The sequence below is a fragment of the Engystomops pustulosus genome, chromosome 5 (genome assembly GCF_040894005.1).
Source record: "Engystomops pustulosus chromosome 5, aEngPut4.maternal, whole genome shotgun sequence".
NCBI classification, from domain to species: domain Eukaryota; kingdom Metazoa; phylum Chordata; class Amphibia; order Anura; family Leptodactylidae; genus Engystomops; species Engystomops pustulosus.
The window spans coordinates 166,623,932-166,639,982 of record NC_092415.1 but is presented as its reverse complement, the minus strand read 5'-3'; the positions used below and the strand labels follow the sequence as shown (position 1 = coordinate 166,639,982).

Here is a 16,051-nt window from a genome sequence, read left to right as displayed (position 1 = left end):
GAGTCACTAGAGAGCGGTAGCAAGATGCAATTGTTCAGAACACAGAGGAAGCAGGTCAAGATGCAAGTGCAGCAAGAAAGCAGGACAACAGCATCTATGCCTACCTTGCAAGGTAGGACAACAGCAGGCACGGCCACCATTACAAAATGTATTCCTTTATGGAAAGTATTTTTGAGTCACAGTAGATAAAAAGTTGTGATAAACACCTGATTGACTTTTTATTGCTTTTATAAAGATATTTTTTACAAAGATGCTGTCATTTTAGCTTTTTTTTCCTTAAATATTGGCTAACCTTTCCACTGCTTGTACTGCCAGATGAATAACTATGCTTCTTACCGTATCTGACCAATGTGTAAATTTCTCTAATTCTGTTGGGACTAATCTGATTCATTCCATCTGGAACAAATACATCATACATGATATGTAAGAAAAGTGGAATGATTTTATTGACAAACATATGTCTGAATAGTCTACCTCTATAGGACCAATTGGCAAAGTCTTGTCATCTTTGTGTTTGTTGCTCCCTAGGTCTCATGTTAGTGAAGTCGCCCCACTAGCAGATGGAATGGGTCTTACCATGACGCATGTTCCACAGCTTGCTTCTGGGAACACAATACAATATGTTTGGGACAAATGATGTAACTAAAGTTCAGTCCCAACATTTCACTAAATATTGTTTTCATCAGTTTGTTCCAGACTAACACTAATCAGATTCATCAGAGGGGACTTCATGTGAGGACACAATGAAAAATTCAAGAAAGCTAAATGATGGTTTCGGAACGTTTTGGACCAGACCAAAAGGTTTCAAATCCTTAAATGTAGTAGGTTTCATTAATCTTTTACACAATGTATAAATTATTGGATATTTATAATACGAGACAAGGGCCTCCCATCTTCTCAAATTTTACAACGTGCCCTTGCCCAAGAGCCTGGAGAAATTAGAGAGAGATTTTCCAGGTGAGGATATTCAAGATGTTTGCGAAACTTATATTCACTCGTAGAGTACTGTAGAGTACATTTCTACATTTGTGAATTCCTTTTTCCCGAAAGGCTTCAGTCTTCAGGGAAATATTCCTTGATTAACTTTGTGAATCAGGAAGTGAAATATATCTGCTCAAAGGGGTTGGCCATGAAAAAAACAGGATAAACCAGGATTTTTACCTGGTTTACCAGGATAAAAATTCTCCCCTTATAGGTTCACCCATATTGTACTTGCCCAGGTAAAGTTTGGACTTTTATGTGTGTACGAGCTGTGGGTCACTTTACCTGCTGGCAGCTGCTTTTGGGATTTTTGATGATGTCCTGTGTCCATCAGCACTTCTGTTGGGTCAGGCGCTAACCTGTACTCATTTCTGTATTCACGCTCCATCCCTGAACCACTCCCATGACCCTCATTGGAGAGATATGACAATGACAATTGCATGCATGTCCCTAGACATACATATAGGAATGAGCGCAGGTTAGCGCTCTGCCCCCTGACCCTTTGCAAATACTGCAGGTCAGAGGAGCATCAGTAGTCCCAAACGCACTAACCACAACTCATACAGAAAAAAGGACAAAGTTTACCTAAGTAAGTTTAATATGGGTGACCCTAATAGGAAATCCTACTTACCCTGGAAAAGGTGATATTTCTGGCCAACCCCTTTAAGGCCCCTTAAGAATTATGGAAATTAAATATGCAAATACGTTTCCAGAATAGAAGTCATATCTAGGTTTTTTGAAACTCATTCATTGATGTCCTGGGAGCATAGCACAAGAGGCATAGTTTTCCTTTTCCCACCCTGGAAAATTATTGATATATTCCTTAAACATGTGTTTAAACATGTGTTTGCACACAAACACATGTTTTTTTGGGCTGCATATAACAGAGTTTGTATATGTGTGTGGGGCTGATTAAGCACAGTCACGGTCTACTAAATTCCCCCATGACACCAGTATGTTACAAATCAACTTAAAGGGGTTGTCTATGATTAAAAAAAAACATGGCTGCTTTCATTAATAAACAACATCATAGATTGTATTACAGCTCACTACTCATGGGCAGGTGTGGCCTGACCATATTTTTCAAATTGAGGAAATCCCATGAGTTTTTTTGTACAAATTAATATCACCACAATAGTGCAGAAGCCTTATAATTACTTTTTTTGTCACCCCGCCCCCCTAAAAATACAACAACACATGTTTTATTAAAAAAAAGAAATTTAATTTCATAAAGAACAAACTAATAGCAAAAGTCAAGCACCATTTTATAAAATATTACAACCGTTGTGTAAGAAATACAAGCAGAAATAACATCTTAGCATCTCCCATTGGAAGAATATCCAGTGATATGATGACATCAAATTACATACAATTCATTTCTAGTGGTTTTTTTCTATGGTATTTTTTATAAGGGATTTTCCACTAAAGCACAGACATTTATGTTCAGACGTAGAAGACAATTAAAGACCATTATCTATAAGGATAGAAAGTAAAAGCACCAATGTTCAGTAAACATATTAGATCTTTAGGTCTCACAGTTGACTGTGCTTTGGGTTCCGAGAGAATTGTAGATGTACATAGTATAATACAATGTGCACTAGTAGAACAGGCTATATTAGGCATCATCTATATCATATTTAGCAAGCGTTATTCTCTTCTATTAAAACTAGGTACAATGTACATTATTAATTTTATCATCCTCTATGGAGGACAGGATATAAAGCCAATATAAAAAGTCAAAGAAGTACCCATTTCCAAATTTGGAAACAAAGTGGATGCTAACATTCAATGAAGCTTAAGAGTTATTAGACTCTTCTTTACAAAGAGCATCCTTGCAACACATATTGGACAACAGGGTTGATCATCATATTCCAACATGGCTGATCTAATGCCCCAACCCTCCATAGGTTTTAGATATGGCCGTCACAAAAAGCTAAAGTTATGTCGGTTGCCTTCAAATAACACCTGGTAACTGGCATATTATAATATACAGAGTATATTTACATACAATGCCATATACACATATACAACATATGTTCTCACGGCACATAGTAATTGATCGTAAATAACTCAAAACCAAACTACCTACAAAAGAAAAATACATAGAAACAAATAAAATTAGTTCATTATAGAGAGGAATAAGGCCATGGAAATCTGTCATAATGGAATTTCACAGTCTAGAAGATATTACCCTTATTTTCAATACCTACACTCTAGGGTGCATATCGTGTGATTTCGATCTGAAAATCCTCAGTGTAAGGCTGTATTCACACAAACATATGGGGGACATGTATATGGGCGCTAATTTGTGGCCAACTATACGTTCCCCATAGGCGTCTATGGCGTCGGGGCACGGAACGGTGAACACAATGAGTGTTCACCATACTGTGCCGGCAAAGAAGATGGAATATGCTCCATCTTTGGCTGTAAGGATGGCCATAATTGCTCTATTCTCTATGGAGAGCGGTGGGCAGTACTCATCAGCGCGCGACATGTGCCCGACCGGCCATAGCAGGGTGGGCACACGTTCATGTTAATGCAGCCTTAGATCGGTGGGACCCAAACTCTTGATAGCCCCATCCTTTAGTTTATTAAAGCAGCTATGATGGACCAGTTCATGCTACTGCCTCTTCATTGTTTACAGCACTCTACAGACTCAACCAGTCATACGTATAGTAGTGGTTATACCGGGTATTGCAGTCAGTTCAATTCAAATGAATGGGACAAAACTGCAATAGTTCATAAAAAAATTATGCTTCAAAGACCTATTTTTCGGCAATGGAAAAAAACTATTTATCATTTTACCACTGTTCTACTCCTGGTTCCTGCAGCATTATATTTCCTGCAGGACTTTGCCTGGCCAATCACTACCGTGTGGCGGGTCACAAATACAACAGCCGATTGGCTAGTGTCTACTCTGGTGTTGGGAGATGGGGATCGGGTGAAGTGCTACAGGTAGTGGCAATTACAGTTGTATGGGGTCACAAGTCCTAGAAGAACACTTTTCAGCATAACATAACACTTGGTAAACTGTGGCTGTAAAATTAGTTTTGACATAATTTCTAATTCACACAATAATCTAGTGTACTCTGGTGTGCCCCTCAGGGGCGTACATAATAGAAGCAGGGAAAATGGCTGCTCTGGATTTCATGAAGTAAAGGGCCCAACTTAAATTGTCTTCAGCCCTTTCTTCTTAATAGTTTGAGTAACCTTATACAAAGCCCCCTCCAAGTAGTGAACTCTAATATGGGCAATTAGGGCGTCAGCCCAGTGCCCAAGGCTCCTTTGTGGCCCATGGTTATCTAAACCACCCACCAAAGTTCATATTGCCCTGTAGAGATAACCTCCAGCCCTGGAATCCTCTTAACATGTGTGGCCGCACTCATGACACATGGAAGGCCCTTCGAAAGGGTCCCTCTACAGGTCCCTACATTTAGGCAAAAGTGTTCATAACACTAGCCTGTTTTGGAGTCATGGGAAAATATTAATATGTCAGGGATGTAAACAAATTAATATTCAAAAATTTACTTCAATTGATTAGTATTCATCTAAGCAGTACCGTGTAATAAGAAATGTTGTAACCTACAGTAACAAGTAACAACCAAACAGGGATTAGTCTCAACTCGTTTAGTGCCAGTTTAACGTTCACCATAAAGCAATACAGGCGGTCCCCTACTTAAGGACACCTGACTTACAGACGACCCCTAGTTAAAGACGGACTCCTCTGCCCACTGTGACCTCTGGTGAAGCTCTCTGGATGCTTTATTATAGTCCCAGACTGCAATGATCAGCTGTAGGATGTCTGTAATAAAGTTTTATTGATAATATTTGGTCCAATTACAGCAAAAAATTGTGAAACTACAATTGTCACTGGGGCAAAAAAATTTTTTGTCTGGATCTACAATGATAAAATATACAGTTTTGACTTGCATACAAATTCAACTTAAGAACAAACCTATGGAACCTATCTTGTGTGTAGTGGGAATGGTAGGAGATGTCACTAATACACAGTGACACGAGAATGCCCTGTGTTTAATGAACAGTACACAATGCATAAGTCATAAGGGCGTCACTAGATGAAGTTATGCAGTTTCCATACATATGTAAGTGTATTTGGCTCAGTAAATGTGACTGTTTTGTAAGGCACATGTGGAGCAATACAATACAACTGGCTGTGAAGTTCCTGTGATTACATTGTACAAGAATCTGGTGATGTATGAATTGGCTCAGAGATCCTTGAAGGAACCAGAGTGCTGAGAACCTTGTAACCACTTCAGGGTGTTACCCCCCAGATTAAATTAATGGGAACGCCTGAATATTGTAAAAAAATATATCTTTACCAAAAGACAAAGATGTGTGTAAAGCAGTGAACATTGCAAGGGTCTTGTCCATAGTAACAAGAGTCATTAGAACTTTTAGATTCACCAGGGTAAGAAAACATGGCCAAAAATATTGGCAAACCTCCATGCGGGATTGTCCACCGTCCTTTCTGGAAGAAAGAAGCCGTGTTTTTTTTTAAGATTCTTACAGATCTTTGCTTTGAAGAACATAACTCTTATATGGTTCCACAAAAAAATTTTCAACTAGTGTACGGTCATGATTTATGGGAAAAAGAAACGGGAGTGGATCAATATTTATGTAGCAATTCTGTCACAAGTGAAAATATGGAGGAATGTGAAGTAGTAGCAGCTTTTATCCGGCTTATATTCTTGACTTAATATTATGTAAATCTATCTTTAAACTGCTTACAGATGCTTAGTCTAAGGATACATTGTACACCTTAAGTCATCTCTTTTTTCTTCCACTACATTAATTATTATCCATTTTATCTCATTGGATGAGGCCCCCAATTTGAGGATTGTAGCAGCATGGCTGTCCAATTCCAATTCATATTATAAATAGTTGACCTCATCAGCCTAAAAAAATCCAAAGGGATCCAGTTCACTCAGGACAATTGTAGGGACCCTTTTGCTGTAATATGCCAAACATATATATTAACAGGATAACATTTAGTGCAGCAGGTATTATACATGGCCACTATATCACCACGATGCAGTTCACTTCCAAATAGCAAATAAAGTAAATTATCCATTTAACACGCAATAAATGGGGTTTCTGGGCAAATAAAATATTTATAACAGATCTTAGAATGTTGGTCCTTTTATTAAAAAAGGGTTCTCACCCTGACAGATCCTCTTTCCCATCCAGTTCTGGTGCTGCACGGTACCTGTTGAGCTCAACCTTCTGCTATCTCAAAACAGCCTGGAAATGTCTCGAGATGCCAACTCAGCCAATCACTGGTTATACATAGTAGAACCCAGGCAGCACCAGACCTGGACTGTCATTGAGATTGGAGGGAGTAATATTTTTTCATTATTTAAAAAAAAAAACAAACAAAAAAAGACACACTGAATGAAAAGCTATATCAATGATGATTGGGAATGACAATTTGTGGTTAGTATTGTTTTGTCATGAAAACTCTTATGAGGTTTGGCGCCGTTATCTACAGTATTTATAGCATATTACAGTTGTAATGTACCTGTTGGGGCCTGATACACTTATCATAAATAAGGATTTATTCTTACTGATTGGGAAGGAGCAGGGACAACCACCCAATCACAATTATATCAGAACCATATTTGTGAGTCAGTCATGGCTGCTTAGTCTGTGAACCTCTGCAGGAGATCCTCCCTATGTAGATTTCCTCCCTCTCTGAAGCGATCACAGCCAGGAAACTCAATAAGGTCTGCTTCTCCGAGAGCACACACTGCTGTGCGAGGTCGATGTGACTGAAAACCTGAGAAATCAGTGGAAACTCCAGTACCCACAGACCTGTAGGGCCGGCGTGTAGAGTACATTTGACGTACATGGACTGGGGCTCTTCTTCTACACCATTTCTTGCGTGCCTTCCTTGAACCCCAGACAACCAACCCTAGCAAAAGCAGCAAAGCATTGAGGGCTAGCAGCCCTAAAGCTAACATTTGGTAATTTAGTACAGGACGGTCATCTTCTGTAGGTGAAGTCACAAGCCCTACACAATGTTCCCTAGGGGCAACAGGACAAGCTCGACCATTGATAATACTCTCCACACACACCAAATATGGAGTGTCTCCTGTTAGCTCTTGTAAAGTTAAAGATTCCGCATGACCCCTTGGATAGACAAAACGTTGAAAACGACCACTCTGGCCAAATCGCTCATACAGCACCCTGAATAAGACATGCCCGTGGGTATGAGAGACGGATGTCTGCCAGCGTACTCGAGCTGTGTTACTTCCTACAGATTCCACTGAAAGGTTTAGTAGATGCAGTTTGTTAAATTCACATGGGTCAGAGAGGCCTAAAGGAGCAACTTGGTGCAATGTTTCACTGTGGCCATGATGAACAGAATCAAATTCAAGCTGACTTTGATGCAAAGTGTCTGGGACAGGCATGGCTATTTTCAAAGCAGGACCCATGTCACCAGTATGTGACACTTCAGATGGTGACTGTAAGGTCCCATTAATCTCTGTGTGCTTGGTTTCCAAGGGAGGTTGTTTGGTCTCATGGGGATGCTGAGAGAAGAGTTCAGCTGTAGGGGTACTAAGCGGCAACTTCGATGTAGGGACATGAACCTTAGGTTGTTTGAGATGAAGTTGGGTTAATGACCCCATTGTGGCCTGGAATGTATCTGGGTTTTGCTTATGAACCTCTAGATGATCTTGACTAGGGTTCAAGTTCTGATTTCTGGATCCAGTTGAAGACTTCATATTCCTTTTTTTATCATTTTGACGCCCCGTACCACCTGCCCTTTTAGGGTTCAAAGGACCCTTTGTGCTTGCCACCTTTTGCACTGATGTCAAGGTCTGTAACAAAGTTGAACCTCCAGATGAAAGTGTTGTTGTTGGAGCTAATAAATGAAGTTTGGAAACTGTTTTTATTTTTTGATCTACAGGATCAGTACTTATATCACTCATTCCCTGGTCTACAGAATGATGCAAAACTAAGTCATCACCTTGCATACTAGTAACCAGTCCTGGAGGTGTTGTGCTCAGTGAGCACCCGACACCCTGCAAATAGGTATCATCAAGGTAGTCCAAATATTTTCCTGCAACTTCCTGTGGCTCCCTACACTGCACAAAGACAGTCAGCATGCGGCTACGTGAATGCAGGGTCCCCAGGATCCAGTGCTTCAGCCCCAATAAGTGACAGTCACAATTCCATTGATTTCCATCCAGCTGTAGCCGGTAAAGAGCTGGGTTTCCAGAAAATATATCTCCAGGCAGAAAGTTCAACATGTTATGTTGCAAATCCAACACCCGAAGCCGGTTTAGACCATTAAAAGTTCCAGGGTGCAATTTTGACAGGGCGTTGCGGCTCAGATTCAGCACCTCCAAACTGTGTAGTGATGCCAGGAGGCCTTCAGGGAGCTGGGTCAGTGAGTTGCCGTCCAGCTGCAGCTCTTGTAGCATCCCAAGCCCCTGAAGAGCCTTGCTATGTAGTGTAGAAATCCTGTTTGAGCTGAGAATGAGCTTGGAAAGCCTTTGTAATCCATTGAAAACACCAGGACCCAGTTGTTGTAGATTATTTTCAGCAAGAGTTAGTGTGCTAAGAGAGCGCAATGGTAAAAAAATAGGATATCGTAAGGAATTCAAGGGGTTTCCTGACAGGCTCAATAAACGTAATTTTACAAGTCCAACAAAGGCATTTTTGCTGATATTGTTGATTTTGTTGTTTTCTAGATGCAAGTAAAGAAGATTTGAAAGACCCAAGAAAGGAGAACCATGCAGCATCTGGATATTATTACTGTCCAATCTCAACTTAACCAATGACACCAAGTTAGATAGGCTGGAACGACTGACATTGTGAAGACGGTTGCCATTCACATTGAGGACTTTAAGTTTTTTAAGTGGTAGCAATGCGCTAGTAGAGAGTGTAGGAAGCCAGTTGTTACCAAGGTACAGTTCTTCCAGGTGAGTGAGATGCTCAAATGCCTTGGGATGAATGAACTGTATCTGATTGTACTGCAGGTCAATCCTCTGTAAATTCTGATAACTTGAAAAGTCTATGGCACTTATATTGGCAATAAAATTTCCTCCCAAACTGTAGGTTTTAGTTGCAGCTAGGTTTACAAAGTGAATGGATTTTGGAACTGAAAATAGCCCCCTGTTGGAGCACAGTACATGTTGTGGATGTTGACAGTCACATGACTCAGGACACTTCTCCACACTGGTGGAATTCACCAATATCAACAGTGCCAAAAATATAGCCTTCTCCATCTCACCTGGGTCTTTGTAGAGATTAACCCAGTGCTGAGCATCCCCTCCCTGTGTTCAGGCTTATAAGATCCCTTCCAGGATTGAAAGGTTTCTCCAGGAGCTCCAGTTTCTTAACATCTTGTTAATCTCTACATTACAGCTTGGTTCTCTTTCAATAGTAGATGAAGTAAAGTCATTTGGAACATCAACACTTACTGTACAATGTAGAATTCCTCTTCTGGGTTTCAGAATTCCAGTTGCTGATGTCCACCCTCTTGTGAGGTGGGTGACCAGATGTGGCGGTACAATGTAGACAATCTGCAGCTCATTAGCAGTCACTCATAGATCCATGGTAATCGAAAAGTTTTACAGTTAGTCTAGAAGTCATCCCAAGTTTGCACAGCTTGCTCTTAAAAGTCAGTGATGGTGCCAGGTGTCCATGCCTTAACTTGATCTCTTTGGCTCAAATTGAAGATATCCAAGGTGCAGCAACCTTTGTGTAGTGTGAAGCAAAGAAGTTTTGTGCATTGTATGAAGAGGAGGAAATACGTGCTTCCCACACTGGCTCCCTGGAGATTGCTAGCAAGGAAAGAGGATCCTAGTGAGGCAGCTCAAAGCTGCTGGTGGGAGGAGGAAACATCCAGCACATGTTAGATATAGAGAGAGCACACACAGACTCTAATAGGGAAACAAAGGGGGAGCCTGAGCCAAAGCCAAATGATCTACTCACACTGAACAGTTTTCTCCCCCAACAATCCGTGTAGCTATTGTACTGCTACATATTGATTTCATTAAAATATTTCCATTCAGAATCAAATACTACCTCCAAAAACTAAAGAAAACAGACTGGAAAGCTTCTACCCCTCATTCATTTACTTCCTGGTCTTGTCTTGTAGATTATTAACTTGCTATAGTAAACTTTATACCCACAGTGACAAAGTACTGCTATCGCTTGTAGTAAAATATATAGATATATTATATAGGGAAACTGACATTAGGCTTTATCTGCCCAATATCTTGTTTATGAGCTAAAAGTTGACGTGATAATAAGCTTCAATTGGATAACAGGGTCTGTTCATGAATCTGAAGTTTTAATAAGTAATGTAACATAACTAATACAACGTCTGGAAGCCACAATCAAAATATTGAAATATTACAGAGCTATATATAATATTATCAAAAGTGTGAAAAATGTATTCTGAAACAGGACAATAAACCTAAACATCCTAAACATACAGCCCATGTTACTAAGAACCAATGTCCCTATAAAGAACAAAGACTCTTGAAAGTGAAGGCATGGCCTGCACAGAATCCTGACCTCAACATCACCGAGTCTGCCTGGAACTGAGTCACCCCCAGAAGAAGGCTTCTTTCAGCCGAAACGCTAACAAGTTATGGGTAAGGTCGCTTTACTTTTAAGATGGAGAACGCTGTTATAGAACTACATGATGCAAAATGATATGGCTTTCTACATATAAACACGGTCGTCTGCCAGTTCCGCTGAACTAATGTGTTAAATGGGTATTCTCATCTGGGAATTCACATTCAATTTAATTAATCTACCATAAACATGTATGTCTTCAATTATTAAAAAAAATTACCTATGAGAATATAATTTCTTTTAAATGTAGTCATTTGGTCCCTTAGAAACAAGATTGAGCCCTTGGATACGACCACCTCTTATATATGAAATGTCCAGGAGTATCTGTGTGTCCCACAGCTGTCCTGTGGTAAAGATTGCTGAATCCAGGTGGTCAAACAAGGCTCAATAGTGCATGTCTGGCCACCTCTGCTGTAGTGCGGGGTGATCATAACCGAGGAAGCTATATTGTTTCTAAGGGACAACATGACTACATTTATGAGAAAATATCCTCACACAAGAACATTTTTTAATAACAATCCAATTAAAGAAATGTTTACAAATGTCAAATGAATAAAATTAAAATGTGGAATGCCCAGATGGAGGTACAGTAGGATAGTAACGGAGTCTCACTGTGAATAATTGTTCAAGATGTTTGGAGCAACTTTCCTAATGAGTTCCTTCTTAGAAGACTAAATGCTGTTGTTTTGAAGACACACCAAACGGGATTTGATTTAGATTTCTCTTTTTTCATTAAAAAATAATATATTGGCACTTCTATTAAGAATGCAACACCCCCCCCCCCCCCGGTCAAAACGACATAGTATTGTACAGATTTTATACCGTCTCCCAAGTTTCCCCAACAGATAATACCAGGGGAAAGAAGGATAACAAAATAACACATTCTCTGTTATATACAGCATTTCACAGATATTATTCCAATGTGTCCTTGTGTATACAATTTTGGTTGTCCCTGGATACAACCATAAATCTTCTGATTTTTACGGTCGGGCAGGACAGATTCTTCTCACGAATAGCTTCTTCTGTCTGCTCCATGCAGTGAGCTCTCTGCCCCTCCCCATCCATTACAAGAAGAGCTCCTGCACTCACAGACACGTCCTGCTGGCAGGTAGGGTGCACAGAATTGCTCTACAAGCTATGGATAAGATTAGATCTTTATAACAGGAGAAGGAGGCATGCAGCAGAGCTGCCTGTGTGTTGTAGCTGAGTTAGAGTTAGTAGCTGATAACTTCCTTGTCAGCTGACAGCAACTCACAGCACTAGAGAGATCATGACGTGTCTGCCTAGATAGTCCCCACAGCAATAAAACAGAGTAAAATTGTAAAGTAAGGGGGTTAAAAAGGATCTTTATTGTGTAAACATTTACTAGGGGTAAATAATTTGAAAACATTCTTTCATGGGCAAACCCCTTTAAAGCAAAACATAACCTAGTGAGTCATCTGTCATCTTACATCAATTCTATGTATATGGGCATCCTTAACAACTAATTACACTTGGAGTGGGTAAATTGAAAAAACAAAAAAAATCAACATAAAATGTATAAATTCCCCATATGGACACAGAACCGTACTACTACTCCTATCCTGTATATATGGGCACTGTACAGTACTACTACTCCTATCCTGTATATATGGGCACTGTACAGTACTACTCCTCCTATCCTGTATATATGAACACTGTACAGTACTACTACTCCTATCATGTTTATATGGGCAAAGCACAGTACTATTACTCCTCCTATCCTGTATATATGGGCACAAGGCAGTACTACAACTGCTACCCTGTATATTTGGACACATGACAGTACTACTTCTCCTGCCCTGTATTTATAGGTACATCACAGGACTACTCCTCCTATCCTGTATATATGGGCACAAGACAGAACTACTCCTATCCTGTATATATGGATACAAGACAGAACTACTCCTATCCTGTATATATGGATACAAGACAGAACTACTACTCCTATCGTGTGTATATATGGGTGCAAGACAGTACTACTCCTTCGATCCTGTATATATGGGTACAAGACATTACTACTCCTATTCTGTATATATGGGCACAAGAGTTCTACTACTCAGGTATATGTGTGCACAAGGCAGTACTGCTACTACTAAACTGTATATATAGACACAGCACAGTACGACTTCTCTCCTGTATATATAGGTACATTTCAGGAAAACTACTCCTATTCTGTATATATGGGCAAAGCACAGTACTATTACTCCTCCTATCCTGTATATATGGGCACAAAGCAGTACTACTACTGCTACCCTGTATATTTGGACACAGCACAGTACTACTTCTCCTGCCCTGTATATATAGGTACATCACATGACTACTCCTCCTATCCTGTATATATGGATACAAGACAGTACTACTACTCATATCGTGTGTATATATGGGTACAAGACAGTACTACTACTCAGGTATGTGTGTGCACAAGGCAGTACTGCTACTACTAACCTGTATATATGGACACAGCACAGCACTACTTCTCCTCTCCTGCATATATAGGTACATTTCAGGACTACTACTCCTATCCTGTAAGTATGGGTACAGCACAGGACTACTACTACTATCCTGTATATATAGGTACACCCCAGGACTACTACTCATATCCTGTATATATGGGTACAGAAATGGGGTGACCTAACATGTAATATTTGCACTGGGCCCAGCAATATATTTAAACAGCTTAGCTTTTAGCATACACTAGAGTTGGTTCTGTAGATTGATTTATTAAGGTAAAATTTATTTCCTTTTGTCTGTTCTCATTATATTTGCTTTAAAAGTCCTAGACAAAAACTTTGCAAATCTACCATCGACAACGAGCCCTGTAAGATTCCCAAATGTATAGGCAGCTTCAGAAAAGCCGCCACATGAAAGCGACTATTACACATGATCTAGTGAATCATTGAGCTTTTACACTGGTCACAGATCACACTTTGCGCTTATCACTTCTTGGTTAATGAAATGCAAATTGTATTTCCTCAGAAGTGTTTGATAAGGTAAGGACAAAGCTGGGAGCTGTCAATTGACAATAAGCTAATAGAGATAAGGAGGAAGCTACATAAACATTCAGAAACTCAGCAAATGGTCAGAACCAGACAAAAGTGGCAGGTGAAAACATATTTGACATGCGGATCAATAAGGATCACAAAAGCTAGAAAAAAAATCTACAAAAAAATGCCAAGAAGCACTTAAAAATCCACACAGGAAATATGGTAAATGTAAACTGCATTGGTTGAGGCTTAGCACATCTATGGGCGAGTAGAGGACAACATAGTCCCTCTGGCCATTCAGGTAATTGATACCTAAGGGTCATGTAGCCCTCCATAATTCTAGCTAAAGGTTTAGCAGATGTGACCCCCAGATGGACTTCCAGCGCATCTCACTACATTGTAGAAAATACTTATACTAGAGAATATTTCTGCATGGATTTATGGTTCAATAAAAAAGTTTATTGAAAGACTGAATGACAAGTAGTGGTAACAATATGAACAGTAATGCAAGTACCAGGTGACCTACATGGCGGTCAAAATGTTCGGGATGCAGCCCCATAGTGCGGAAAAGAAAAGAGCTTATATCGCTAATAAGTAAGTATTCAAGGTACTTTTAACAATATACATTAAAAACATAAACTAAGGCTACATTCACACTACTGTATGGAGGACGTATATACGGCCGATATACGTCCTCCATAGACAGCAATGGGCGCACGGCGCCCTACGGGAGCGGTACAGCACCGTACCGCTCCGTACCCGGGAAAAAGATAGGACATGCCCTTTTTTTTCCCGTAATACGGCGCCATGCATCTCTATGGAGAGGGGCGGGGGTGAGCTGCGCTCACCTCCTCCTCTTCTCCCCGTGTTACGGTACGGGCGGGCAACGGCAGTGTGAATGTAGCCTAAGAGGTAGAGGGATAAGAGAGGATAGGGAGGAAGGGATGGTGTGGATGTGTGTGTGGGGTCAGGCCTTTGAAGAAACATTCCGTGTTAGTCAGGGAGGACAGGTAACTCCTCAGTTGTAGGTAGTGTAACCAAGCTCCCGGTTAGCTTCCTCTCTCGCCTAGTAAATCGGTAAGGGGGCGGATGCTTATTTCTGAGATAAGTTCGCCGTTTTCCGCGGTCTCCCGTCAATAGGTTCTAGGACCGGGATCGGGAGGGTGGGGACGTGAGTGCCTCGGGAAAGGTTCTGCATGGATTTAACTAAAACATATACACTTCGTTTCTCCGGTATTACAAGGAGGAAATAATCTAGGAAATAATATTTTTTTGAATAAAATAAATAAATAAAATGTACATCATTACTAGAATTGATAAGGCCCCAATAGCAAACTTTTGGTTCATATATTTAGCATTTTTTAATGAAAAAAGGCAAATTTAATAATCATTTTGAAAAAAATAAGCTATTTTCAATGTTCTGCTTTTCAAACTGATAGTAACTAATTTTTGTAATAAGACTAACTAACATTTATCATATCTCAGCTTTGTGTTGGCGTCATTTTAGAAGTGTCCTTTTCGACACTAAAAAAAACTCAAATCAAACAGCAATCTCTCAAGTTTAAGAAAATTTTAGAATCAAAATTATTTTAGGGACCATTTTACTTCTATAGGGGTTTTGGAAACACACCATTTATCACCCCGTTCTATAAACTTCACCCCTTAAACTATTGAAAACAGCAGGTAGGAAGCTTGTTAACCCTTCATTTATTTTACAGAACTTCAAACAAAATGAAGGTTTGATTTGGAATTCACTTTTATCATTAATAACATCATTTAGCCCTAAAATCTACCCACATAAATAAAAGTAGGAAATGCATCTAAGAATATATTCTGCTGTTTCTACCAAGTAAGAGGACACCCCACCCTGCTCCACCTGCGATTGCATGTTGAGGCAAGATTGCATTTTCCACGCAACACAAATTAGGGGGCGTGTCGTCGGACGGTTCGACTGATTCGGACCGAGCATCGTATTTAACGTTCAAATTGTGTTGCACGCCCTAAGATGCACAACAAAAAAGGACGGTGAACTCTGTCGGACGCCAGATTAATGATTTCTGGCAAACAATCTTAGTGGATCGCCACATGCAGCATTATAGACGCACAATGTACTTTTAGTGAACTCTAGTGACTAAGTAAATGTGCCTTGTTGGAATGGAGCCTTTGGATTGCGTATTAAAACTTTTTATCATGTGGTATAGGGGGCATTTTACCTTCTGATTTTTACCTTCCATTTTACTTTCCGTTTATCGCTCCCTACTTTCAAAAATCAATAACTTTTTTATGTTTCCATGTCCAGAGCTTTATAAGGGCTTGTTTTCTGCGTAACAAATTGCACTTCCTAGTGACAGTATTTTAGATTCCATGCCCTGTATTGGGAAGTGGTAATAAAATTAGAAATGCAGAAAATTAACAATAAACCACATTTGCGCCATTTTCTTGTGGGCTCT

At 39.9% G+C, this 16,051-nt stretch overlaps 1 protein-coding gene across 1 annotated transcript; it reads right to left on the bottom strand.

Annotated features, from left to right (window-relative positions):
- Window positions 1–2,243: 2,243 nt before the first annotated feature.
- On the bottom strand, window positions 2,244–10,137 carry TRIL (TLR4 interactor with leucine rich repeats). The gene has a single exon (XM_072153713.1). The coding sequence runs from the start codon at window positions 9,234–9,236 to the stop codon at window positions 6,642–6,644; it is 2,595 nt and encodes an 864-aa protein (XP_072009814.1). The 5' UTR covers window positions 9,237–10,137; the 3' UTR covers window positions 2,244–6,641.
- Between the last annotated feature and the right edge of the window lie 5,914 nt (window positions 10,138–16,051).